Below are 25196 nucleotides of genomic sequence, written 5' to 3' on the forward strand. Positions count from 1 at the left end.
CAACTATTGAGCACCTAGGGTTTGTGAAGTAAGCATCTTTGTCTCCCCATTGTGAAAACTCTTACAACAAGATGCTTTGGTTCCACTCATGGTCCTCCATTCTATGCTTAGTAGAACACACAGAGTGATCTTTGCAATATGGAAATCACTGCTCAAAACCCTTTCTAGCCCAAAACCTTTTAGTGTTTTTCAATCACATTTAGAACCAAAGTTAAGTTTCTCAACATGGTCTACATCCTGAGTGCTCCTGTGAGGTCACCCCAACCTCTGCTTCTCCATCATTTTGTCCTCTACTTTCTGCTTTCTTGTTCTCAGACAATCTCATCTCATTTCTTCTATGTGGATATGTTCTGTCCCTGCCCATCTCATGACCAGCTGCCTGCCTCAGTCAGAACTTTATAAAATATATCCCCACATGGTGATATCCCAATTAGCCCTTCTAAGCTAAGCCGCTTCCCTCACTATTTCCTGTCTCCTTTTGTCTCCACAGACACACTACTAGCTGAAAAAGATGCCTCATTTTCTATTGTCTAAGTCTCTCTTTGGAAAGAGGCATGAAACTCTATCTGACTTGTTAACCATTTCTTCCCAGATCCTGGAACATGCCTGGGATATGGTGGATGCTCAATAAAAATCAACTGACACAACTGATTTAATGAGATGCACTGCTGCCCTAAAGAGAAAATTTGTTTAGAATTAGAAATACAGTATATACTCATCACTGTAATTGATGGAGTTAAGATTTTGGTAGTATTTATCCCAGGCAATGTAAAAACTGTTAATATGGCTGTTAACTAAAGGTAGGAGCAAAGCTTTTTTCTGACCTCCTCCATAACACCCCAACCCCACAGCCCTTTCCATGATCTTGTTAGTTCCTAGTACTCTGTGTCATCTTAGGCAGATGAAATATTGGTGGCTTAAAAGATCTGTGTTCAGCTACAAACAGTGTTTGCAGCTGGCTTACATGGGTCAGAGTTGCCCTGGCTAGGATCCTTCCCACCTGCTCAACCTTGGGAGCCTGAGGATCAGATACTGAGTTATCTATTCAGAAGCCTGTGTCTTAAGAGTGCAACCAAAATTTAAATCTCAAAGAAGCTAATTGCATCCCTGGGACCAATGGGTCTCTAGCTATTTAGTTCTGGGAGAAATGTCTGTTTCACCCTGTTCACTTGCATTCTTTAATATTCAACAACCAATGCTATTAATTTTAATCATGTTCATTGCATTTTCTGATATTCAAACAACACACATTCATGTTCCTTGCTCACTGATATAACTCTGGCACATAGATTTTTAGAATCAAATCACTGAATAAATATGTGATGGATAAATTGAAAAGAATTTCAAAATTCCAAGGAGCCATTGTGATACTAAGAACACCTCATGTACACAGGATGTTTTGATTCTGTTTTCCACTTCTCCTGCTCTTTTTTCAAGATGTCAGATATTTAATGGTTTTAGTCATTAGTTCAGTTAAGTCAGTATTTAAATAAATGAATGTATACAATGAATAATGATACATATGAGTTTTAATTTTTTATTATTTCAATGATAAAATAACTGATAAATTTCAACTATAATGTTTTTTAATGTTATAATGTGATACATAGAAAACACAGAAATCTAAAGGTAGTATTTCTGTACATATATATAATATATCTATATTTATAACAATTGCATTTCTTATGCTTTGCAAGCATAAGTATTCATAAATATATTTATTAGAAATTGAACTATTTCTCTAAATGTAGAGAATAAGTGTTCCAGTTTCTAACTCTATCTCTAAATCATTTTCATTCAATGTACTATTTATGCTTGTCACTCAAGCAGGATCAACACTAGGTAATTTTTATCCTCTTCTCTTCACATTTTAGAGTCTGTCAAAAATCAGACAAAACACCACTGAAAATCTGTTCACAAACATGCTTTTATGTATTTTTTAAATGAACTATAAAGCCTAAACATTCCAGTATCATTATACTTTCAAGAAATAGAACATCAGTTCCTATAAAAATGGAAGAAAATAGAATTAATTTCAAGTGTACAGCCTTATGTATCATGATGCAAGTTTGTTTTAATTTTTTTAAAGTAACAGAAGACTCTTTGAAAAAAGCTCATATTTGTTATAGAAGAAATTATTTATACACATGTAGGTATGTTTACTTGTGCCTGTGCATTCTACATTTCCAAGAAGTGGTTAGAGATTGGAAAGAATATCAATTTTATTTCAATACTTTGTAGTTCTAAATTTGTTAAAACATGCACATTTTTAATGAAAAGTAAAATGGATTCTAATAGAAAATGCAAGAGTATGGCAGTTTGAAAGCTGTGTTCATTTATCAAATGAATAGTCGTAGCCAGATTTAACAAGTTTCTGAGCTTCAGAAAAACGAGTTTAGAAACTGATTTCAGTTCATGAGTAGATAAGAGTTGTCTCCCGTTATCCATAAGTGTTAAATGCTGTGTCCTCCTGCTTGAAAATATCCACAGCTTCATCAAAAACAGATTGTACATAGGTGTCTTTACTCCTACCATCACACCTGCCAACTCTAACTACCAACATCAAATTGCTGTAATAGATAGATAGATAGATAGATAGATAGATAGATAGATAGATAGACAGATAGTTAAACCCATTTGGTTCCCATTGCGAAAGCTAGAACTTGGAGATGCAGAGACTTCTTTTCCATCTGTAAGTGAGGCTTACTTTTTTCTTACAATTCTTTTACTACTACCATTGCCTCTATAGAAACCCATGGCCAACTAGTAACATAAACAAATAGGGGAGGGTTTTCTGTCTTTTATCCATTTTAGTGCTCCTCTAAATAGAATGCTGTGGGTTCAAAAAAGAAGGACTCCTACCCCTGTGGAATGCCTCAGGAAATTATTTGTTATCAAAACTGAAGTACAGGGACAAGTGCCTGAGTTCAAACTCTAGCCTATCACCACCAGGGCCATCTTGGAAGAGTGGCTTACTCTAACGCTCAATTTCTTCACCTTTAAGAGGGTTTCACAACAGTCTCTGGCTATTGGGTTTTACAGATGAGTAGATAGATTTAAATGACTTAGAGTAGTGTCTGCCATGTGGGAAGTACTTCAGCAGTGTTACAGGATAGAAACCTACCATAGACTTCCTCTGAAACTCTCTACTGATCAAGGTATCAAAGCAGAGGCTGATACTCGTAGCCAAACTTTGGGCAGAGTGCAGGGAGTCTTACAAAAGAAGGGGGAGATAGAAAGACCTGGTGGGGACAGGAGCTCCACAAGGAGATCAATAGAGCCATAAACACTGAGCCCTGGGACCCTACAGAGACTGGTACCCCAACCAAGAACAATGCATGGAGAGGATATAAAACAGAGGCTAAGATGTAGCCAATAGACTCAGTCTCTAAGTGGGTTTGTCTAATAAGGGAAGCAGGGGCTTTCTCTGGCATGAACTCAGTGACAGGCTCTCTGATCCCCTCCCTCTTTTTGGGGAGGAGGGTGCAGCCTTGCCAGGCCACAGAGGAAGACAACGCAACCAGTCCTGATGAGACCTGATAGGGTAGGGTCAAATAGAAGGGGAGGAGGACCACCCCTTTCAGTAGACTAGGGTAGGGGCATAGCGGGAGAAGAGGGAAGGAGTGTGGGATTGGGAGGAGATGAGGGAGGGGGTACCGCCCGGATACAAATTAAATAAATTGTAATAAATTATAATAATAAATAAAAACGTTTTAAAATAAAAAAAATAAAAAGAAAATATCATCATCATTTTTCATCACCACCTTCCTTGTGATGCTTTTAATACAATCCAGGACCTTAGTGTCAGAAAATGGTTACAGATATAAAGGAAGCTTTTAACCCTGTCTTGGGTTGGCATCCCAAGTATTGCCAGCTTTTTTCTCACAGTCTTTAGTTATGTTTCCTTCTACCGATGGAGGCATCAGGAGAGGACTCCCTCCCCGCCCCACTTACACATGCCAAAAATTGAGTTCATGTTGCAAAAAGGATGATGCCACACACATCAAGGTATGAAGAGTTTATGACTCACATTATGAGCTTACTAGAAAGAGCAATCCAGGCTACAAAGCAGGTCTGAAAATAGGTGAGAACACAGGAAGAAACAATTATCTTAAGAGTTTTATGATGGCTTGGGAGTAGTGCTAAGGTAGAGTGCATTCACTTTAATGGAGTAGACAGTAGTGGCTTGGAGTTTTCGTGGATGCCAGAAGAAGTTTTGTTTTGTTTTTCTGTGTTTTCATAATTTATTATTATTATCATCATCATTAGTTTTTTGTTTGTTTGTTTTTAATCTGTGGGAAATAAAGGGGAATACAAATGGGGCCTGGGAACCCTCAGTATTTTAGTATTAAAGATCAAGTCAGACTCTGTTACACTAACTGGAATGATGACTCAAACTTCTTATGAGGTGTAAGGGCTTGTTGTAATGGGTTAAGGAGCTCTTTTGGCCTACTGTCCACCCACAGTACCATCCTGGTCTTCCTTTTCTGATCCACAGGGTGAAGAACCAACCCCACCAGCCAAATCCCAGATAGTAATTCTACAGAAAATTATTAAGTGAGATATACTTACTTAGTATTTCTGAGGGTCTGGGTTTAATCCTTAGCATTGCAAAATAACAATGAATAATGATGATGGCCAATTTTTGAAAGAATAGTCATGTAAGTTTATTTCAAGAACTCAGTAATGAACAGAACACTACATACAACCAACCCTCATTGTTCTCACATCCACGGGCTCATCCAATTGTGAGCTGAAAATATTTGTAAACATATTTGTACTGAACGTGACCATAACCAACTTTCTCAATAATGTAGCATGACAGCTATTTGCATTTACATTGTATTAGGCCCCATAAGTAGATTCTTTAAACTATATGGACAAATATAAATGGGTTAAATGCAAGTAATTCTACAGTATTTTATATGAGCATTTGTATTTCTATAGATGTTCATGTCTATGGGTCCCTAGGACCAGTCCCTTTACAAATCTGTTGGAGTAACTATTGTGGAATTCAATCTTTCTTTAGGAATGACTATTATTGTTTATGTGGACCTTGCAACAAATTATGTGAAGTTGTAGAGGTCGATATTTTATTATTCCACCCTACAGCCATAATCAAAACTTTCAGTTACACACACAGTAAAGTGAGTTATCAATAAAAAACAATGACACTTTGTAAGTTTTTGGGTAAGACCAAGCACAAATACAAGTCAGTGAATAAAGCAAAGGTAATGTATATTTTTAACTTTTGCATGTTCTGTAGAATTTCCATTAATGGAATTTGTAATGTTGAATTGTGTATGGGTCAAGGCATGTGTGTTAGCTAACAGTGAGAATCTTAATAATCTAATAAGATAACAAGGCTAGTTGTAGAGCCTCCCAATTCAATGTACTTGTCCTAGTTCTCAGTGTTAGGCCAATATACCTGCTTCTCCCAACACCTCTACCATCTGTGTCTTCTAAGAAATTACTACTAAAAAGAATAGAAGAGTTCTTTAGCTTTATGTTACCTGTAATTCTTTTTATAATTTGACCTATTATAGTCTCTACATTTTTGAATAATTTTATTTCAAAATTTTATTTGACACATAAAAATTAATCTATATACCCATTCATAAAACATATTTTAAAGTTTATTCATTATGTTATTTCAGTATGTATTAAGGTTGATACATAGTTATTACTCTGCATTAAAAAGTATGAGTAAGGGGCTAAAGAGACGACTCAGCAGTTAAGATCACAGGCTACTCTTTCAGAGGACCCAGGTTCAATTCCCATCGCTCACATGATAGCTCACAACCATCTGTAACTTCAATTCTGAGAGATCTAGTACCCTCTTCTGGCTTCCACAGGTACCAGTTATGCATATAACATACACACATACATACATACATATATACATATGTACAGGCAAAACATTCACACACATAAAAAATAAATAAATATGAATGGCTGGTTCTTTGATCACATCCTCTTGGGGGGTGGCAGCCTTACCAGGCCACAGAGGAAGACAATGCAGCCAGTCCTGATGAGACCTGATAGGCTAGGGTCAGAGAGAAGGGAAGGAAGACCTCCCCTATCAATGGAACTGGGGAGGGGCATAGGAGAAAATGAGAGAGGGAGGGTGGGATTTTGAGGGGATGAGGGAGGGGGCTACAGCTGGAATATAAAGTGAATAAACTGTAATAAAAATAAAAAATTTAAATTAAAAAAATACAAATGAATAATAACAACATAATTATTCAATGTAGCCTGGGAATGATGCAGACTAACACTAAGAGATTTCCTAAAGATGGTTTGAAATTTTAGCTTTAAATTTCTTTATATACTTTGGTATCTCTTAAGATCATATACGTCTTCCACCTTTTAAACTTCCATTTAGTGAATATGAAAAAGGGAATTCTGTTCACTTTGCTATGGATATGACAATAATGATATTTTCATTAGATTAAATAAAATCACCAACATAAGCTTACACTGTTCTGACAATATGCAAAGAATTATCACCATTTAATTGCCTGTTTGCAGATTTATCATGATGTCTGTGAAACCTCAAAGTAATGCAAACATGTTAAAGATGCCCCTTCTTTCCTTTGAATCCTTAGTGTTCTAGATCCCAAGCAAAGGTCCAGTGATCTACTGCAAGCCTTTTCTTACAGTCAAAATGTTCCTCATCATTTGTACCAGCTAATAAACAATTATTGACTAGGAAATATGGCCATCAATTAACACTGTCCTTACAGAAACACTACAAACAATGTAAGTGTGCAAGAGGGTCTTTAAAGGCCACACACAAAATGCAATTGCTATTCACCCCCAGCTCAAGTCTGGAAGGTTAGCGTATGTTTAGATGAATAATTAAGCATGCTGTAGGTCAGGCCATCTAACAGAGTTCTGAGAGCAGGTGGGACCCAGCAGGTGCTGAGTAAACAGAGGTGGGATATCACGTTCTATGTCCCCCGAGAGTTTCCCATGTGAAGAGCAGGTTGTTTGGCTGAGCATGGTGTTTCCTAGAAGCGTGCTTACTAGCTAACTGTTTCTTTCTCCTAGGGTGGTACTATAGGCTTTTCATCAACTTTGTTCTACGGAGGCACATTTTCTTCTTTGTACTGCAGACCTATTTCCCAGCCATGTTGATGGTGATGCTTTCGTGGGTTTCATTCTGGATTGACCGGAGAGCTGTACCTGCAAGAGTTTCCCTGGGTAAATACTGTATTTTATCCGTTGTAAAAACTGCAATATAGAGGGAAGGCCACGGATGCCGCATGGAGAAGTAGAGAGAGAGGTAGATTTGTCAGGATGAGGCTGAGTGTTCAGGCAAAAAGTGCTTTGTCTTCAGCTGACTCCAAGGACAAGTTGTAATGGGTTCTTTCTTTGGCAACTGAGTTTTTGGGGATGAGGGTTTTGCTGACTGACAAGAAGCTGAGTGGCAGATAGCAAGAAAAGAGAATAGGGTTATGAAACAAAAATAAACTCACTTTAGAAAGATTTCCTTTGCCACTAAAAATACCCCCTGTCCTTTACCCAAGTTTATTTGTCTTTGCAAGACAAACCTTTCACAGTATAGAAGGAAATAATTCATTTCCTTAAAGTAACTCACACTGCACTGTTGGTGTCTTAATAAATCCCAGGCCAGGGCATACTTAATTTGAGAAGATAGATGCTGATGAAAAATTAGAACTTAACTCAAAGGTCAGAATGAGATTCAATGACAGTAGAATTTCAAAAGAAACATGGTGCCTACTTCATTAAGTCACCATACAGCAATGATTACCCAAGGCTAGAGCACATTAGATGCTGCTGTCATTTGAAGCAAATGAATGGAACTGGAAGACACTATGTTAAATGAAGTGATGTTCTGATATGCAGGCACAGTCAAAATAATTTAATTACTCATTCAGATGATATTTTTCCTTGAAGATATTCAAGTCTGAAATGCTTGCAGACTGTGGCTTTTATACGGGAAAGAGGTGAACAAATTATTAATATTAATAATTTATGTCTTCAAATGATCTTTTGAAGTGTGCATAAATTTTGTGAACATTAACTTAAAAATGATCCTTTGGGGGAGGGCTTTTATTATAGTTATAATGATTGTGACGCACTTATTAAAATCTCTCAATATAGAGCTCTACAGGTTAAAAAAAAATATTAGGGCAAGCCGGAGATTGTCCTAAACCAGACAAGAAGGCAAATGGAATGAGCCCCTGGGTCCTCATTAAGTAACATGTCTTCCAAGGGCTTAGCTTGGCACACTCAACTTTACAAGGCCTCAGTGACCACCAAGTGGTTCTGAAATGGTTCCCATAAATTGGGGTGTGTGCCAGAGAACCTGCTCTGCTTGTGACTGTGTACCCACTGCTAGCCTCTCTCTACCATTCCACATCCCCTTGCCCTTTTCACCCTCTTATATTTAATATTATGCATTCTGCTAACTCAGAATACTTCGACACTTGAGGGAGTATGTGGAACTTGTCTCTCTCTCCTGACTCACTTCATTTAACATACTGTCTTCCAGTTCCATCCATTCGCTTCAAGTGACAAGCTATCACTTTTATGACTTAATAGTATTTCATTCTGTCTAGGGGAGATGTTCATCTATATGTCTGGTTTTATAAAAGTTTTTACAGCATTTGTCAATTGTACAAACAGATGGGCTTCATTATAATATTCTTATTGTGTATGTAATATCTTTTGATCATCTTTAATTCTTTATTATCATATCCTACTCCCCTTCTTCCAGTTTCCCTTCCTTTGTCTCTGAACTCTCCTTTTTTTGTTTGCAATTTTCTTGTAATTATCATTGTTATATATATACACATATAGATATATAAGTGCAATTTACTGAATATGTTTAGTGTTGCTCATATATTTTGGTGGGCTGATGCTTGCTACTGGATAGTCACTTAGGGAACTCATCACTATGAAAGACTGATTCTCCCTCTCTCATCAGTTTTTCATCTAAGGGTGGGGTCTCTTGAGATTTCCCCCATCCGTGTTGACAACCAGTGTTATCATTGCTCTCATCTAGGTAGCCATATTGTTCAGATTTTGTGGACATAGATTGCCTGACCTATATAAAAACACTACCCTGCAGCAGACATCCTGGTCCTCTTGCCCTCAGAATTTTTCTGTCCCCCTTTTCAAGATGTTTCCTGAGTGTTGGGAATAGGGATTATGTTTCAGATGTATCAATTAGGGCTGGGCACCTATGGTCAGTTGTTGGCTTCATTTTAACCAATTATGGCTTACTGTAATGGTCCCCGTTTGCTGCAAAAAGAAGTTTTAACCAGAATAATTTCTAACTAAATTCTAATACTTTTCTTTATGCCTACAGATAAATGTACTCTCATCCATATATCTATTGATAAGCACTTAGACTTAGCATTGAAGATCTTCGTTATTTTGAATAATGTAGCAATTACCTGGAGTGTGCGGCTACTGCACTGATGTGTTGATATTGTTTCTTTCTGATATATATCCAGAAGTGGGGTAGCTGAGCCATAGAATAGATATATTTTTAGTGTCTTGAACTTCATACTGTTCTTCATAAATTTGTTAGTATATATGTATGTTGTGCTTTTATTGGCCATTTAATTGGGGTATGATGATCACTCATTGTCGTTGAACTTGCATTTCCAATGTGTATGAAAAAATTGAGCATTTTATTTTTTCACAAATTACTAGAAAAATGAATTTCTTCTTTGAGAAGTATATAACTATATTCCTTGCTCATTAATAAGTGGATTGCTCATTTTGTTGTTAGGTTTTTTTTAATGTAAACCGTGTACTTTGGGTATAATTTGTTTCTCAAACTAATAGATTAGTTAGCAGTTTTTTCCCATTATGTAGGTGGTCTGCTCCCTGTGTTTGTTTCTTTTGCGGTGCTGAACTTCTCAGTTTGATTTAGCCACCTTTGTCTATTTTTTTGTTTTCATTTTTTGTGCCTCAGGAGTGTCACCCAAAAGTTCATCTCCCGTACCAATGCTTTGAGGTCTCCTTATATTTTCTTCTAGCAGTTCAGCATTTTACTCAGGTGTTTTACTCAGACAAGTGATTCAATCAATTTCTTCGGACTGTTACGATAAATGACTTTTCAGGGAAAATAGTGAGAAATCTGAACTTGTTAAATGCCTCGGGAAATGATGGTTTCTAAATGGTTAGTTACAGTGTAGAATCTGAAACTACCTGCTAGATGAAAACCCACTGTTCTGCATTTTACTGTGAACAGATCTTTCACCCATGGGCTTAGTTACCTAAAAAGCATTCACTTCCTGAGTAACCACCAGCTTTTCCAAGGACTTCTGCAATGTATTATATAACATCAGAAATCCCAATTGATATTTCCTTTAGTTTCTCATAAAAATGGAGAAGTAAGAAGTTCACAATGACGTGTATGCATGGCAGCATTCTAGCATGGGCCTGAAAATACAGGTCATGTGGTTAATAATCAGCAGCATCGTTCTTTCACTTGATGTGATAGAGGGAGCCGCCCAGGTTTAAGAAAGTCAGGGCTGAATACTCCATTGGTGATTGCTTTGCCTTATTCTCAAAGGCCTTTGTTTATCAGCACAAACAATAAATGAACAGATGAGCAATTAAGTTCCTAGCTCTGCTCTTGACTCCCAGAGCTGAGGGTTTTCCTCAAAATAGCGTCTGTTCTTTGGTTTGTAAAAACATTGTATAAACTTCACAAAATTGCTTAAATGGGTGCACACATGCAAGAGAAAAATCATGTAACCATCACAGAGATTACCAGACTATCTAACAGTCACTGGACTCTCTGGTAGCCCTACGAATAGAAATTGCTGCTTCTGGCCACTGAGCGGGGCTATGATAGCTAGTCCATATCTCCCTTATATGCTTCATATTGTTATTCTTCCTATACCTATATGGAAAATGTTCTTATAGGAATAATGCCTTCTTACATGAAGGCAAACGAAGACCATCCCCTCCCTCAGGAAAACAACTTATAACCCATCTACTGAAGAATGAACAAAGTCAGAAGTGATCTCTGTGTGCCTATTGCCATCATCATGCCTGGCCAAAGGTGGCCAATGAAATGCAGACATGAAAAATTCTCCCCAGACTGCCTTTAATTCACCCACGCATGTGCTTAAAAGTTAATATGGTAAAATTGCGAGAGCTCAGGGGAGCTGAGTCAAATGGCCTGACTAAATATTTTCTCATAACATCTTTCTAACTATGCATACTGATATCAGTAGGTGGGAATGTAATTTTCTAATGCAATATATGACCTTTCCTTGACTAAATGGTCAGCTCATGTGATTCAAAACCCCTTTATTGGAATGTTCGCTTTAATGGATCTGCAAGGAATATCATTTGCCAAGATTAATGTATTTCCAAGGGATGGCTCAAGATGTAATAAGTATGTTTAATGTGGTTCTAATAGTCCCAGCTTCCACTTCTATTGCCCTAAGAATTTATGTCAGCTATCATATCATTTACTCCTTTTATCCAACAATTCCTCCTACCCATTATAATTACTGATCTTATGAAATCTGGACTGCAGTAAAAAAAAAAAAATCTGAACTGGTAGTTATTAAAATAACTAAAGAAGTAGTAAATTAGTTGGGCTAATTTAAAGAAAATTATTGATAGTTAACTCCTCCCTGGCAAATATAGATACTGTAGTTCATCTTTATTAATCAATAAATAGTCAATGCTTCCAGTGTACACTCATAACTCGTGTATACTTGTAACTTCTCTAAGCCATTATTTTATCACTAAGTTCAAATTGCTGTCTATTGAAAAACATTAAAGTTCTATGAGCCATGTCTTATAAAATGAAGAGAAGACATTTAATTTTTTTAACTATTTATGAAAGTTACTTGATAGGAATATGATCTTAGGCTTTTCTCAGTTCCTAGAAGGATGGATTAAGACTTCTGGCCCAGAAAAAAGGGGAGGAGGTCCTCCCCAATCCGTGGACTTGGAAAGGGGCAGGAAGAAGCTGAGGGAGGGAGGGTGGGATGGGGAGGGAATAAGGAAGAGGGATACAGCTGGGATACAGAGTTAATAAAATGTAACTAATAATAATAAACAATAAAAAAAGAAAAGAAAAAAAAGATTTCTGGCCCCTGGAAGTACAAAGTACGCTCTTTATGCCTTTTGACATGTCTCCACAGGACTTTGTAGTGTCTTGCCTCTGAAATCTACCATATAAGGAAATTGGCTTATAATTTTATAAACAAAAAAATTCCCTTTCAGTTCCAAAATGAGAGACAATAGGTGTATAATAAAAACCACAGGTTTAAGAGGGACCGGGAGAAATCTGAATCTTGTTCCTGACAAAATGTGGGCCGATGACTCAGCCATTCTCAGCATATATTTCCTTCTTGTAATGTCTGGCCAACATTTACCAAAGTGCATGGTAGGTAAATATCTGATCAAAGCAAATCACTTTTAAGCTATAATCTTGTGTTAATAAAAATTCACATCTTCATTTTTATGTAACATTGTGTTTTAGAACCAAAGAATGGAAACCATATTTAAACCATGTTTAAAGACTATTTTCTGTTGTTTTTATTTATTTGTTTAAGTATTTATTGTTACTATTGTTACCAAGAGACTTGAGATTGAAAGAGACAGTCCCTTTGCTTAATGTTAAGAGCTAGAGCTGAGTTTAGAAGTTCAAATCAGTATCAAGGTGAGATTCTGGTATTTTCCCATGGCAGCTGTCAAACTACCAGGGTGAATTGTGCTTTGCTATACAAATGGAAACTTTATTTGAAATTGAGTAGCTCTGTAGAATTCCCATTGTGTTTGTCTTAGGGCTCCCTTGGAGGACCAACCTCAAAAAATCCTGCAGAAAGAATAAAAGGCTCTTGGTGAAAATAACTCGCAGTCAAGAGCAAATCACAGTGCTCTTCCTGATGTTGGAGACTCCCAACATTTCATAAACTAATTAAGGATTTCATTTGTACTTCCCTGATGTGAAGTTAAGAAATAAAACCACTCCAGCCAGTGTGCATTTCAAGTATGTACAAGATTGTACCATTTCTCCAGACAGTAATCTAGCAATATTCTTCTGAGAAATTATGGTAGAAATCCAATAGCTCCCTTAGCTAGTGTTTTACTAAAATTTGAATCACTTCTTCCTCCATTGTCTCCCAGAGCTCATATCTCTTCACCTAGAATCACAAGAGAACAAAGAGAAAAAAAGACAGATGGAGAAAAAGAAAGGGAAGAAGGAGGCGTCTAGATTCTAGGAAAAGGGAAGAGGAGGAAACAATGTTAGGAGAGGGGAGGAGAAAAAGCAAGGGTAATGACTGGCATTTAACAGATCCTCAGAAACAGGCTCCTACATGCACTCTGAGTTTCAGTTGAAGTGTAGTTTTATTTATTGGGGACCAAAGAGAATAATGATTTTTTTTAGCATTTTTTAAAGATTTATTATGTATATAGTGTTCTGTCTGCATGTATACCTGCATGCCAGAAGAGGGCACCAGATCTCATTATAGATGTTTCTGTGCCGCCATGTGATTAGTGGGAATTAAGTTCTGAAGAGCAGCCATTCTCTTAACCATAAAAGAAAACTGTGGGAAACAGTAGTCTTCAACATACTTAAGAGCAACCAAGAAAAAAAAAAAAAAGAAGTCTCTTTTCAGCATGAAAGAGCAAATTTAGATATGAAGATAACTCCTTAGAAGCAATAGTTATTAAAGAATTTAGAGAATTTACTGAAATGGCCTTATTATTTCTTTCCGAGAATTCCTTAAATTAATAGGGCACATTTTTACCTTTCTGAGACGATCAGAAGTTGCTCATTGAAGGACAGGCTCCAAACATGTTAGGTTTGGAGTGTTTAAATGGAAGGATGTTAGATGTTAGATATGGGCAACAAGACACAGAAGTGGGGGGAAAATCCACTGAAACCTTGAGATGATCAGAGCTAGGATGCAGAGGCTCGTTCCAGATCTGGGACACCAGACTGATTCTGTCCTCAGGAGGAGCACACTGATGACTCAGGAGTCAAATGGCTGTGTCACTGAGTTTGTCGTCCATTCTTCTTGAACTGCAGGAATCACCACGGTGCTCACCATGTCCACTATCGTCACCGGCGTGAGTGCCTCCATGCCCCAGGTGTCCTATGTCAAGGCAGTGGATGTGTACATGTGGGTCAGCTCCCTCTTTGTGTTTCTGTCAGTCATTGAGTATGCAGCAGTGAATTACCTCACCACAGTGGAAGAGTGGAAGCAACTCAACAGGAGAGGAAAGGTACAGCTTTGCCTTGAGTGTCAGCTCTTTTCAGAATGTGGTTGGCTTGGTTTCCTTTTCCAGTTGCTGGAATAGAACACCCTGACAAAAGCAATTTCCAAGAAAGAGGGTTTATTTTGGCTCACAGTTCAAGGGTACCATCCATCACAGTGCGGGAAGTCAAGCTGCTTGAAGCAGCTGGTCGTATTGTGTCCACCATCAGGAAGTACAGAACGAATAATGCAAGCTGCTCTCCTGTTCTCTGCTTATGCAGTTCAGGGTACTAGCCAGGGAATGGTGCCACTCACAGTGGGAGGGGTTTACCACCTCAGACAATGCTATTTAGAGAACCATCTACTGACAGGCCAGAGGCCCATCTGGCAAGCAATTCTAGACTCTGTCAAAATGACAATTAGAAATAAAAATCCCAGTTACAAAGAGTAATTTGACAAAGGAAACGTGAGCAAGAGTATGAAAATATGTGAAACTTTAGTCTCTGCTCCATGCTGGCTGTTCTTCTCAGTATCCTTGTTCATGTTCACAAGGAGCTTTCTTACATGATTGATTCCTCTTGGTGTGGATTGGTCTCTTGAGTCCTCCCTATTAAGAAAGGGGGGCTGTTGTACAAACCTGACCCTAATTGATAATGATGATGGTGGTGGTGACAGCTAGATAATATTAAGTGGTCATTTTATATTGGCATTATGCCAACACCTAAAATATTTCATGTAATTTGATTTTCATAGTGACCCTGAGAAGTCAAAGTCTTCTCACCTTCGTTTCACAGAGGTAAAGTAAGCACATAAAGTAAGGGTCACACCGCTAGAAGGGCTCTGGATTAGCGTTTGAGTTTACGACTTCAAAGGCTCTGCACTTAACCAATAATGACATTTTTTTTCTTGTGATGTAGAAGAGTGTTAGAACAAAACAAGGAGTTCTTCCACTCATAACGTCTTGGCAAAGGGATACCTTTTGCACTTTAAATGTGATCATGCTTTTGTTTTTACATTGCTTAATAAAATGTATTTGCTGCTTTTTACTGCTCTGTTTCACAAATGGTTTGGGCACCAGTCTCCTATTCTCAAAAAACTTATATAAGGTATTGCACTTCTGAATTCTGATAAAAGTCACTCATTTGTTTGCTAAACTACATTCAAGAAACAATCTCTGTGTGTGCACATATACATAATTTTAATGAAATGTGTTCACTCTGGCTTGAGAGATATTTTTAAAAGATTTTTTAATGTATGTATATGAATGTTTTGCCTGTGTGTTTGTTAAGAGTTCCACATGTGTACAGTGTCCACAGAGGCCAGAAGAGGGCATTCAATCCCTTGCAAATGGAGTTACAGACTCCATTGTAATCTATCATGTAGGTACTGGAAACAGAACCCAAGTCCTCTGCAAAAGCACTAAGTGTTTTTAACCGCAGGGCTATCTCTCCAGCCCCAAAGTTTGCAGATTGTCAATATGAGCATTTGTGCATACTCAGAACATCATTTGTTATTTTAATTTTCCTAATGAGAGCATTTCTTATTCTCACATTTTTTTACGTCATCATTGGCTGAAACTTCATATCAGTTGCCTTGTTTAAGTCATGAAGAAACAATCTTCTCTGCTTAAAATTGGACAAGCAGGATTTTGCTGAAATAGAATGATTTGACAAATGATACACAGAACACTGAGTTGTGATTCAGGCCTCTGAGAATAAATAACTTCAGTCTTTCACGTTATGTCCTTTGAGTCAAAGCCCTTTAGGAACTGACTGTTTTAGTCAACAAGCTTTTGTTTCTTTTGTTGACTGTGTGAAGCTTTGTCATACACACATGCATCCTGAGGTTGATGCAGGTGGGAGGACCCCAGAAGCTTTCAGTTGCGGGTGGCACTCTAGTGCATGTACACTTCCAGTGTTCTTGTGGGGCCTAACTGGTCTACATATCTGACAATCTCCATGTGATGCTCAAGCTCCAGGTGATGCTGAAGCCACTGGTCCTTACCAAGGCTGGAGAAAACTATGACTTGGATAAAATGGGATATGAAAGATAAATGGGAGAAAATGTGTGCAGAGGGAAAGATTTTCTTGTTTGTTTTGTTTTAATGTGGTGAGTGGTTAATCCAAGGATGAGATACGGAAGTAAACTGGGATCGCTAATCTATTTCTTTGACTCTGAAGTACACCTTCCTGCTTTAACCTGCCACACGATGTACCTGTTCACACCGCCTGAAATTTTTATTTGTTTATTTATTTTGTTTATTTAATCTCTTCAAAGCCTAATCCCAGTCTCACCCTCATGGCTTCCCTCTACCCCATCCACCTTCTCCTTCTTCTCAGAGAAGGGGAAGCCCCTAAAAGGTATCAACCCACCCTGGAACCTCAAGTCACAGCAGAATATTTCTATTATTACTTAAATTTGTTATTTGACAATTTTCCACATGGATATTCCACACACTGAATACTTTCACCCCAATCTTCCTAAACCCCTGTCTGTTTCTTCTACTTTCTCTCTCCTCTACAAATCATTTTTCTTGTCTCTTCATTTTGTTTTGACACACCTAGTTTAACCAGGGTCGTCTGTATGAAGCTATCTATTGCAGCTTGGTGAGCTCAGCGGTGGACACACAACTAAGGACAAGGACCTCTCCCTCTTCCAGAATCTGTCAGTAACCAATAGTTCAGCTGTTATATTTAAAAATGACATACAACATATCTGTTATGAAAGAGCTTTATTTGGAGGAAGGGAAGGAGAAGGGAGTTAAGGTCTGAGTGGGCCAAGTGAGTAGAGAGAGACAGATGGCGGGGGGGGGGGGGAAGAGGGGAATGGAGGGGAGGGAGGGGGAGATAGAGGGAAAAGGGAGGGAGAGAGAAAGATGGAGAAGGAAGGCTCCCTGGCACAGAAAGGGGACAGAGTCACGAAACAGCGAGGTGGGAGGTGGTGGGTTGGTGCACACGTGAACTGTGCATCTGCCACATAGCTGCCAGGCTGCACATGATGGACCTCATAGGTTACCAGGCAACCCAGAAGCAGGCTGCCTGCATGCTAACATCAGCTGTAATGGGTATCTCCCTTGAGCTACCCTCTTACCATGCCAATCTTACTGTACCTGCCTTTTCATCCCCAGTATTCCCCTCTGTACTTTGCTTTTACCATGTTCTACTATCGCTCCTCACCGAGAATAATACACCCTACCAACCTCCCCTTCCTGCTTTCCTGGCTTCCCAAGGCATTTCAGGCTAAACAAACACAACTAGAGTTAAAGCTCAGATCTGCACATGAAAGAGAAAATGCAGCATTTGTACTTTGTGGTCTGGATTGTGGCTTGGCAACGTTTTCCAGTTTCGTCCATTCAACTGAAAAGATCATAATTCCAGTTTTCTTTATATCTGAAAAAAATTATTGTATTGTTTACCACATTTACGTTATCTGTAGACATTTGGCTGCTTCCATTTTGTAACTACTATAAACAGAACGGCTATGAGCATAGATGGGCAGGTACCTCTCTAGTATGCTGTAACACCCTTTGGAGTTATACCTAGAATTGGTGTAGGTGGTTCCTATGCTAATTGTAATTCTAGTTTTCACTATTTTTTTTTTTGAGAAACTTCCAGGTGGATTTCTAAAGTGGCTTCAACCATTTACACTTCCAGCAACAGTGCATAACAATTAATATCCCTTTCTCCACAGCATTTGTATTCATGATGATAGCCATTATAGCTGAGATAGAATTGCAGTCATTTAAATCAGCATTTTCTGATGGCTAAGGATGCTGAACACTTTTAAAGTGACTCCTTGACATTTGTGCTTCTTCTTTTGAGAACTCTCTCTTCTTCTGCGGTCATTTTAAATTAGATTGCCTGAGTAATTGTTCAGTGTTTTTTGGGGAGGATTGCTTTGTTTTTATTCCTTTGTCTATTCTAGACTGAATCCTCTGTTAGATGTATAAATGGCAGAGATTATCTCCCTTTTTGTGAGCGGCCTTTTTACTCGATTGACAGTTTCCTTTGCTGTAGAGAAGACTTGAGTTTCTTGAAATACCTCTGTAGATTATTGGTCTTACACTGTTTCCTCTAGCAGTTTCAGAATGACAGTCCACTGTGTAGGTCCTTGATCCATTAGGAGTTAAGTTTTGTGTAGAGTGAGAGATACAGATCTTTTGCACGGTGATGCCCAGGTTTCCCAGTACTGCTTGTTAAAGATGTTGTCTTTTCTCCAATGTGTATTTCTGATAACTTTGTCAATGACCAATCACCTGTAGTTAGGGAGTTATATTTGGTTTCTCTATTCTATTCCACTGTTCTAGGAGTCTACTTTGGTTCCACTACCATGCTGTTTTTATTATTTTGGCTCCATAACATAACTTGAAATCAAATATGGTGTTACCTCCTACAATATTCATTTTGTTCGGGATTGTTTTGGCTGTTTGATCTTTTGGCTTCCACATAAATCTTAAGAATGTTTCTCTCTCTCTCTCTCTCTCTCTCTCTCTCTCTCTCTCTCTCTCTCTCTCTGTCTATAAAAAATGGCCCTGAAACTTAGGTTGACTTTGGCAGTTTGAATAGAAATATTCCCCATAGACTGTGTTTGAATGCTTGGCCCATGGCAAGTGGCACTATTAGGAGGTGTGGCTTTGTTGTAGCATGTGTGGCCTTGTTGGAGGAAACCTATCACTGCAGTGGGGGAGAGGGGTGGACTTTAAGGTTTCCTGTGAGTGCGCTATGCCCAGTGTGACACACAGTTTCTTGCTGCTGCCTGTGGATCAAGATGTAGAATTCTCAGCTCCTTCTCCAGCACCATGTCTGCCTGTATATCTCCTGCCATGATGATAATGAACTAAACTTCTGAAACTGTAAGCCAGACCCAATTAAATGTTCTCCATTATGAGAGTTTCCATGTCTTTTCACAGCAATAAAACCCTAAGATATTGATATTGCATCGATTCTATAGATTGCCTTTAGTATGAGACAATACCCGTGTTCCATGAGCATGGAAAATCTTTCCATCTTTTAGTGTCTCCTTCAATTCTTTTCTTCTACATTTATTTTAGTTTAGTGAAACATAAATTTTAATGTATGTCTTTATGGTTTTATGAATTTTATACTGTGATATCTTCCTTTCATCCTTAATTTTATTCATTTGTACCTTCTCTTTTGGCAAAAAAAAATGTAAATCTTGTTTATCTTTACAAAAAGTCAGTTCTTCATCTCATTGATTCTTTATATTAGCATACTTTTTAAAATTCTGCCTTGTTGATAATTATTTTTCCCCATCTAGTATTTTTTTGAATTTACTTTTTCTTGATTTTCAAGGCTTTAAAGTACATCACTAAGTTATTTCTATTAAATCTTATTCATTTATGTCAGCACTTAGAGATATAAATAAACATTACACAGGACTGCCTTCACTGTATCCCATAGATTTGGGTATGTCGTTTTCATTTTTATTTTATTCTAGAATTTTTAAAATTTTCTTTATTAATTTCTTCAGTGAACTGTTCATAAATAGTGTGTTGTGTTATCTCCCTGAATTTGTGTGTTTTCTATATTTTCTTTTGATGTTGATATTTAACTTCATTTCATTGTGGTATGATAGAATGCAAGATCTTTCCATCCCTCTTTCCTATTCCTCAGAAAGGGGTTCTCCTCTTTCCCTACCAACTGACTCCAACCCATCACATCTCATCAGGACTGCCTACATCTGCTTCCTCTATGGCCTGGCAAGGTCGTCCCACCAGGGGGAGTGATTGAGGAGCGGGCAGCAGAGTCCATGTCAAAGACAGCCTCTATTCCCCTTACTAGGGAACCCACATGGCTACTGAGGGGCCTATCAACTCTATCTGAGCAGAGGGCCTAGATCCTTACCATGCATGGTCCTTGGTTGGTGCATCAGTCTCCACAGGCACCCCCTGTGCCCAAATTTGTTGTCTCTGTTAGTCTTGTGGCACTCCTGTCCCCTCTGGCTTCTTCTATTTCCCCACCTTTCCAAAAGATTCCATGTGCTCTGCCCAAAGTTTGGCTGTGAGTCTTAACATCTGCTTTAATCCCCTGGTATGTGGAGTCTTTCAGAGAACATTATGGTAGGCTCCTGTCCCGTTCGCTCTCTTTAACCACTTCTTGTGTCTGTTCTATTTGGCCTTCTGAATAAGAATTAAGCATCCTCCCTAGGGTCCACTTTGTTACTTAGCGTCTTTAGATCTGTGGATTGTAGTATGGTTCTCCTGTATTATGTGGCTAATATATGCTTCTAAGTGAGTATATACCATGCTTGTCTTTCTGGGTAGGGCAGAATAGGTTAAGTGTGGCTAAGGCTCCTGGGGCTCTGGGTTCAAGAGAATCATGGGAAGAGAGGAGGAAGAAGCACAACACAATAGGTTGCCATGGAGAAGGAACCACATAGGACAAAGACCCCAGGAATGATATGAGAGTAAAAATATAAGCAAGTATTTATAAGATTTTGGATAGAAGGTAGCCCAGATAGGAATGTTTAAGGCAGATGGCATGAGATTCTAGTAGGTAGGTTATTGAACTAACATAAGTGGAATTATCTGCCCAGCCCAAAGTATTATAAGGCAATTATAAAATCTAACAGGTGTCTGTGTTGTATTGATTGTGATAGCAGGTTAAATACTGCTGTAATAATTATAGGGAAAATAATAAACATTATATAGCCCAACACCATTTAATTTCCAATGACAGCAGCCTATACAAAAGACGTGGAAGAAGAAAAATTTTGCTCTTTGCCTGCTTACTCACACTCATTGGTAAGTCCATTCCTTCACTGGCATTAGAACCTACTTCTTTGGGATTCTGAGGTATACTGAAGACCAGCCGAGACATCCAGCCCCATGGCTTGAATGACTACTGGATTCTTGGACCTTCTTTTGGTAGACAGCATTATTGGATTAACTGGACCATAAAACCATTCTAATAAAACCCCTCTATACACACACATATATCTAGAGAGAGACATTATATATATATATATATATATATATATATATGTATGTATGTATATATTCTATCAATTCTGTTCTTCTAAAGAATCCTAATAAGACACTTGCTATAAGGCGCTAATATGCAGTCAATTTTGGAGAAAGCTTTATGAGCTACAAAGAAGACTGTGAATCCCTTAGTGTTTAGGTAGAATATTCTGTAGATATCTGTTAGGTCATTTGATTTGCTATTTCCAGTGTTTCTCTGTGTGTAGGTTTTTATTTTTTATTTTTTGGTCTTGTTTTGTCCCATTGGCCTGTCTATTAGTGATAGATTTTCACGTATGAAAATTTCCCTCTGTTATGAATTAATCTGAAGCTCTATAACAAGTGGTACTTACTTTATGAACCTTGATGTGCAAGTGCTTCGTGTGCATCTGTTTAGAATTTCAGTATGCTGTTCATGGATTGTTCGCTTACTGAGAATGCTGTGACTTTATCTCTTCTTACTAGTTTTGGTTTGGAGTCTTCCACCGTCATGACCACCTCTACCACCACCACCATCCTCACTGCGCAAATATCAACATCACTACCATCACACACACACACACACACACACACACACACACACACACACACATCTCAGCCAGCAACAGAGAAAGCATCGCAGATAATTATTTTAAAAATCTTTCCTTAGTCCTGGACTAAACTCAGAGGGGAAAAGAAGGGTATGCCTAAATCCAGATCCTGGAACTCAGTTTATAACAGTCAGCTCTGTGTCTAGATAAAACATGCCTTATTTATGTGATTATCTGCAATCTGGAGGGAAAAGCCAAAGACCATGTCTAAATCCGTTTTTATCACACAGCTTACTCACAAACCTGTAAAAAAACAGTAGCTTAGATATATTTGGTCCTTGTGGAGCTCCTATCCTTTCCACATCATACTAACTCCCCCTTCTTTCATATGATTCCCTGCACTCTGCCAAAGGTTTGGTTATGAGTCTTAGTATCTGCTTTGATACACTGCTAGGTAGAGTCTCTCAGGGGCCCTCTGTGGTAGGCTCCTGTCCTGTTATTTGTTTTCTCCTATGTCCAATGCGCCCCCCATTTGTCTTTCTAAGTGATGATTGATCATCTTACCCTGGGTCCTCTTTTTCATTTATCTTCTTTAGGTGTATAGGTTACATTATGTTTATCATACCTTATAGGACTATATGAGTGAGTATGTACCATGTGTGTCTTTCTCCTTCTGGGATAGCTCACTCAGAATGATCTTTTCTAGATCCCACCATTTGCTGCAAATTGCATGATTTCCTTGTTTTTGATTGCTGAGTAGTATTCCATTGTGTAAAAATACCACAATTTCTATATCCATTCCTCTGTTGAGGGACATCTGGGTTGTTTCCAGGTTCTGGCTATTACAAATATATCTGGGCACAGGGGTCTTTTCTGAGACTGACACTCAACCAAGGACCATGTATGGATATAACCTAGAACCTCTGCGTGGATGAAGCCGGTGGTAGCTCAGTAACCAATTGGTTTACCATAGTAAGGGGAACAGGGACTATTTCTGACAGGAACTCAATGCCAAGCTCTTTGACCTCCCCACCCCCCAAAGGAGGAGCAGTCCTGCTAGGCCACAGAGAAGGACTTTGTAGCCAGTTCTGAAGATACCTGATAAAACAGGATCAGATGAAAGGGGAGGAGGTCCTCCCCAATCAGTGGACTTGGAAAGGGGCAGGGAGGAGATGAGGGAGGGAAGGAGGGTTTGGGAGGAAATGAGGGAGCAGATACAGCTGGGATACAGAGTTAATAAAATGTAACTAATAATAAATAAAATAAAATAAAATAAAACAGTAGCTTATTCGCAAATTGGGACTATATGCTTTGATTAATTACAGGAGTAATTCTAGATTGTCAGTGTGGAGAAAGAAAATAATTCTATTTTGTAAAATTAGTTTTCTTAAACATGATGATAACATTTATTCAGATAAAAAGTAGACACCAGGTTATATAGGTAGGGAAAATAATGATGATACTGTAGCTTTTATATATTTAAATTTGTCGTTGAATATTATTGGCTATCTGAGGCTAATAAGTCTTAACTTTACTGCATCTTTATCTTGTCCATATTCAATTTATTACAGAATGATTCTCTTATTAAAACAAAAGGAGAGATGTAATGCAAAAGTGTGGGTCCCCACCGGTTAGTTAACTGATGGCACAGAATCGTCTCCGTGTCTTTTTGATTTCGGTAAAATATTATAGTTTTAAATTGCTATGAACCAAATGCACATCTTGACAGATTTTACTCTGCAACCTCCAATTTAAATTCTAAATAACTTCATCTAGAACAGTCTCTCCACATTTGTTCATTTTTCAACTTCCCAAAAGATCAAGAAGGATTTTATTTTCTCCAAAAGCAATTACTAACAGCTGCTTCCTAGACACTGCTCAATGGTAGTGACAGCCACTCTCTTCCAGAATAAAATTCAAAATTAAAAAAAAATGCCAGTATAGATTCAATCAGGAACTGTTGCTAGAAATCATTAATAATTTACTTCATCAGAAAATTAAGCCAATTTCATTGTACTTAATCTGGCTTTGTTAGCATTATTTAGAAGTGGTTTTGGTTAAAAAAAAAATGGGAAGGACTGGCCAGTTTCATTTTAAAAGAATGAATAAAATCCTTTCAATAACTCTTCCCCAACTCAAGTGTAAGTAGAAAGTTACTATTATTCTGGTTTGAGACCTGAGACTAAAACAGAAGACATAGATATGTGCTTTACTATGTTCTGTCTACAGAAGAAAAATAAGTTGGAAAGCAAATACAAGGAGCCTATATGATGACATGATAGATCATACTCACTCTCAACTCATAAAGCCATGGCAGACTGTTCATGTTATTCAGAACAAAGAGGGATGCAAGTATCTGTGGCAACTGTGTATCAGTTCAGGACTAGATTAGAAATTATTGATAGTATAGTTGTATGGCATTTACTCATGCAATGCCTCAATATGTCATGGAATTAAATATAAACCTCCTTGCTAAACCAGTATCTCCCAAGACAATGTTTTCCACTTATTATTAAAATCATTTTTTTAGTCAAATGCCAGAAGCAAAACTAGAATTCTATTCTGTATGACAAGCAAGACAAGCTTAACATTTATGGAAACTATTTAATATCTGACTTACACTTTTCTATAGCTCTCATTTATAAAATCATATTTGTGACTTACAGAAGCAAAGTCTTTTTTTTTTTTTTTTTTTGGCAGATTTCTGGAATGTACAATATCGATGCAGTTAGAGCCATGGCCTTCGATGGCTGTTACCATGACAGTGAGACTGACATGGACCAGACTTCCTTCTTTCTACACTCAGAAGAGGACTCCATGAGAGCAAAGTTCACAGGAAGCCCTTGCACAGATTCACCGCAGATAAAGAGAAAATCCCTGGGAGGCAACGTTGGTAGAATCATCCTGGAAAACAACCATGCCATTGATACCTATTCGAGAATTGTATTTCCCATCGTTTATATAATATTTAATGTGTTTTACTGGGGTATATATGTGTAAAGAGGACTTTTCTGTTTGCTGATTTTTTTCCCTGTCTTCACAGCACTCAGGACTTGGCACACGTTAGATAAGTGCTCTACCATTCCCAAACTGAAGAGGAATTTTTTTAAATGCAAACTTCCAATGGAGTCAGATGGCGTTATATGCCTCCTGGATATGAGTTGGACAGTTAAACTGGGATAGAGCCAGCTGTGACTCTTGGCTTAAAGAAGATGTAAAAACTGACTGATTTACATTTAGTGCAGTGTTTAGAGTCTTGGGAAATTTGACTTTATAAATAAATCCTGCAGGTATGTGTATTATGGGAGAAAATTTTCCACCAGAAATGAATTGTTTGTAACTATTTCATCTTGACACTCTCTTATTGTGAAAATAATCTTTTTTAAAAACTAGGCAATAAAGCTTATTATGATATTTATTCAAGGATAGCTGATTTCTTAGTATCCGCCGAATGACAGATAGCACTGT

At 37.9% G+C, this 25196-nt stretch overlaps 1 protein-coding gene across 1 annotated transcript in view; it reads left to right on the forward strand.

The window, feature by feature from the left end:
• Gabrr3 (gamma-aminobutyric acid type A receptor subunit rho3) overlaps positions 1-24779 on the forward strand; it is a 46472-nt gene extending 21693 nt beyond the window's left edge. Inside the window, exons 7-9 of the mRNA XM_021660553.2 lie at positions 7054-7206; positions 14048-14244; positions 24429-24779. Coding sequence (XP_021516228.1) covers positions 7054-7206; positions 14048-14244; positions 24429-24728 — 650 coding nt within the window. The 3' untranslated portion in view covers positions 24729-24779. The remainder of the gene's footprint in view (positions 1-7053; positions 7207-14047; positions 14245-24428) is intronic.
• Positions 24780-25196: the final 417 nt, after the last annotated feature.

Source organism: Meriones unguiculatus, chromosome 17, assembly GCF_030254825.1.
Source record: "Meriones unguiculatus strain TT.TT164.6M chromosome 17, Bangor_MerUng_6.1, whole genome shotgun sequence".
Classification (NCBI taxonomy): Eukaryota; Metazoa; Chordata; class Mammalia; order Rodentia; family Muridae; genus Meriones; species Meriones unguiculatus.